At 37.1% G+C, this 3,922-nt stretch overlaps 1 protein-coding gene across 1 annotated transcript; it reads left to right on the top strand.

The window, feature by feature from the left end:
* The first annotated feature begins 986 nt into the window (after positions 1-986).
* On the top strand, positions 987-3,084 carry LOC149788002 (cerebellin-1-like). Its single transcript, XM_089975701.1, has 2 exons — positions 987-1,259; positions 2,590-3,084. Exons 1-2 carry the CDS (start codon positions 1,043-1,045, stop codon positions 3,012-3,014), a joined length of 642 nt encoding a protein of 213 aa, XP_089831827.1. The 5' UTR covers positions 987-1,042; the 3' UTR covers positions 3,015-3,084.
* Positions 3,085-3,922: the final 838 nt, after the last annotated feature.

Below are 3,922 nucleotides of genomic sequence, written 5' to 3' on the forward strand. Positions count from 1 at the left end.
ATACATACATACATACATACATACATACATACATGCATACATGCATACATACATACATGCATACATACATACATACATACATACATACATACATACATACATACATGCATATTATGCTTGTTCAGTAAATTAGGGAAATGGACCCATTTCATTTTGATCTTATAAATTATCTCCATGTGTTCTAAGTGAGACAGTACATGATAATCCATTTAAATCGCTAGAGTCGAATGTAAATAATTCCAATTCCTTTATTTTCCTCTCTTAATCTATGTTGCGTATATATCGCGTTTGAAATGAGAACACTCCTACAGTCATCATTGCTTTTACTGCTACTCTTTCCAAAGAGATTACACACGTTTCTGAATAGACGGTGATTTTTGACAACGTCAAGGTATATGAAGGAAACTGCTATGATTTTTCTGCTGGAAGATTCCGTCTGATATTGTTTGTGAGCGTGTCTGTGGGTATTTGGACGTATTAACCTATACAGATTTTTTGATCGGATAATTAACTGCTGCACATTGATCGAACTGGGGGAGACAGTAGTGGAGTGGGGATTAGTAGTGGAGTGGGGATGGGGTTACCCACGAATTCTCGTTGTTACAAATCCAATGCAATGAAATTGATGAATGATGTAATAATATTATTATTGCACTATATATACTCTGTATTGGTGATAAGTATGTGCAGTAATTGACAGTGAGAGGACCTTAACCTTGTGATAGCGTATGGTCGGATCCATTGCGCGTTTCTACATAAAAAATTGATAACAAGGCGGACACCAGTTTCGCAAATATTCAACACATAGCACAGCTTTATCTTCTAGGAATGTTATCCGATAAAAAAAAATCAGAATATGCGTCTTTAACATATCAGACAAATGTAATCGTCCTAATTTCAAATCAGATAAACACGAAAATATCCAGACGCACGTGTTCAAAATAGTTATATAAATTATTTCGCCTCCAGTATAAATAGAACACTTGACTTAACCCCCACACCGCATCTAGGGTTGCCATAAGAAATCTTCACAAGATCTGCAATGATTTCAATACACCTTCTGCTAGTACTGACGACTTGTACCTCCGTTGGAACAGCCTTCCTCGAAAAGGTGGGTGAAGCCGACCTGGACGCTGTTCGTATTCGACTAGAAGAGGAAAAGGCCAAAAGACTTCTTCTGGAGAATGACATTGAGGTTCTGATGGTACAAGTTGAAGAGCTAAAAAGGGGATTTTCTCAAATATCAAAATATATCAATGGTATGGATATCTATTTATCTATCTATCTATCCATCCGTCTATCTATCTATAAATCTATCTATCTATCTATCTATCTTTCTATCTATCTATCTATCTGTCTGTCTGTCTGTCTGTCTGTCCGTCCGTCCGCCCATCCATCCATCCATCTATATATCTATGTATATATCTATCTATATATCTATCCATCCATCCATCCATGTGTCTATATATCTATCTACCTGTCTGTCTGTCTGTCCGTCCGTCCGCCCATCGATCGATCCATCTATATATCTATCTATATATCTATCCATCCATCTATCCATCTGTATATCTATCTATCTACCTGTCTGTCTGTCTGTCCGTCCGTCCGTCCGTCCGTCCGCCCATCCATCCATCCATCCATCCATCCATCTATCTATCCATCTATCTATCTATCTATCTATCTATCTATCTATCTATCTATCTATCAAATATATCTATCTATCTATCTGTGTATCCATCCATCCTTCCATCTATCTGTCTGTCTATAATATCTATCTATCTATCTATCCATGCATGCATGCATGCATGCATCCATCCATCCACATATCTATCTATTTATCTATCTATCCATTCATCCATCTATCTATCTATCAATCCATCCATCCATTCATTCATCCGTCCGTCCGTCCGTCTGTCCGTCCGTCCATCCATCCATCCATCCATCCTACCATCCATCCATCCATATATCTATCTATTTATTTATCTATCTGTACAGCTATATATCTATCTATATATCTATCGATCTATCTATCTATCTGTCAGTCTGTCTGTCTGTCTATCTATCTATCTATCTATCTATCTATCTATCTGTCCATCTATCTATCTGTCTGTCTGTCGTGTTCTTTTTATGATCTTACTCATTTTGTTATGTATATAGCTGTGTCTTTACTGAATTTTCACTTTTCAGCGATTATCATTTCTTGCCTAGTTTGGTAGCGTTTAGGAAGACTTTTATGGGTACTCTCGGGTTATGTTATTATGATAATTGTAGATTGGACGAGGAGCCAGTTTTCATTCTCGCGGGTTCAGTTCTTTAGAGATTCCTAAAAATTAAATACATGCCCGCAAATAACGTTCTTTCATATGATAGATGAAAATCGCACTTTCACAACGTTTTTGAATGAGTGGACTGACATATTTGCATGTTAAGAGATAAAGTACGGTAGATGCTGAGCGTTTTTATTTTCAATGTTCAGTTAATGACGAGAAGCCAAATTTACTTTCAGACCTTTCTGTAGACACAATAAATTGTAGGGGACATTAACAACCCGTTCGTACAACTCACCTTTACTTACATTATCTGTTTCAGCTTCTTCAGGAAATGTGACCTCTCTTACACCCAGCATAGCCTTTACTGCTACGCTTTCCAAAGAGACTACACATGTTTCTGAACAGACGGTGATTTTTGACAACGTCAGGGTAAATGAAGGAAACTGCTATGATTCTTCTACTGGACGATTCCGCGCACCTTTCCGTGGACTGTATATGTTCTCTGTAACTGTTCTGAAACCTACTACTACCAGGCATATTCATTTATTGATAAAAAAGGACAACGTTGAGATAGGACGGGTATTATCTGGAACTGTTTCAGTCGATTCGGGTTCAGTAACTGTGGTTACCGTGATGGAGAAGGGTCAGGAGGCCTATGTCACAGAGTATCCTGGTCATACTGAGACTATGCATGGTAGCAACTGGTCCACCTTTACTGGTCTACTAAATGCCCGAAATAATTAGATAAAGTATCCTTTTAAGGAAAGAAGCGACAAGTCTGAGGTGAAAAGTTTGAATAAATACATTCTTGTAATCATCCGACTTGTTATGTTTACCTATATTCGTATTTTGGAAAGTTTGCTCAAGTAATATAACCCTTCGATTCTTTTTAAGTGTTCTTTTGAATATAGAGCTAGTATTGCTCTTTTTATGGTACACGCCTTGGTGAAACGCGTTTCATTTTTCTTCATATGGCAATAACCTATATCTAATCACAGACCAGAAACGTTGTTGTTAGTCACCTTTGGGAAGTCTGAGAACTATATTTGTCTACGTAGTCAGGATATCTTGACATTGTGGCCCGCAGAATGTCTTCAAGGTATCACAAACCCTCTTCGTGTCATTCCTGTATGCGAACAACAGTCTCTTGTATGCCTTATTACTAAGTGATACATGGCTGACACACATGCAAGCAACGTCGGTCAGAAAACAGTCTACTTCTTCTGTAATGTACACCTTTAAGGATTTCTTGAATGTTCAAATTAATTGATATCATAAATTTACCATAAGAGTGTTGGAAAGTATTATATACCATTTTGGTACATACTTGACTATATAAAACATACCAATTCCTGTTTTGAGAAGTAACACTAACAGGAACCGAATTATCAGCGTCATCAGAAAAAATGCGCATGTGCATCTCTGTCTCCACTTAAAATGATGAGGTTTCGTATCGTTGCTTGAACGAGAGCCTTTTGACTACAGCTATTAAACCATGTCTCCCAATAGTATTATGTTCATTACATCGCGACACTTATAAACAAAATTCTACCAGAAAACAGTATTGCCATAACCCTACACACTATGCTTAATGAAGCTAAACAAAGAATATAAAAGTATTTGTTTTGTTCCTATGATATTTTCATTACTTT

This window comes from Sinohyriopsis cumingii, chromosome 11 (genome assembly GCF_028554795.1).
Source record: "Sinohyriopsis cumingii isolate HCF-2022 chromosome 11, ASM2855479v2, whole genome shotgun sequence".
Classification (NCBI taxonomy): Eukaryota; Metazoa; Mollusca; class Bivalvia; order Unionida; family Unionidae; genus Sinohyriopsis; species Sinohyriopsis cumingii.

What these genes read in the sequence shown, in the direction of transcription:
- LOC149788002 (XM_089975701.1), top strand. Translation starts at nt 1,043, where the DNA reads ATGATTTCAATACACCTTCTGCTAGTACTGACGACTTGTACCTCCGTT. An exon ending in AATATCAAAATATATCAATG is followed by an intron (nt 1,260 to 2,589) that starts GTATGGATATCT and finishes TATCTGTTTCAG; the next exon opens with CTTCTTCAGGAAATGTGACC.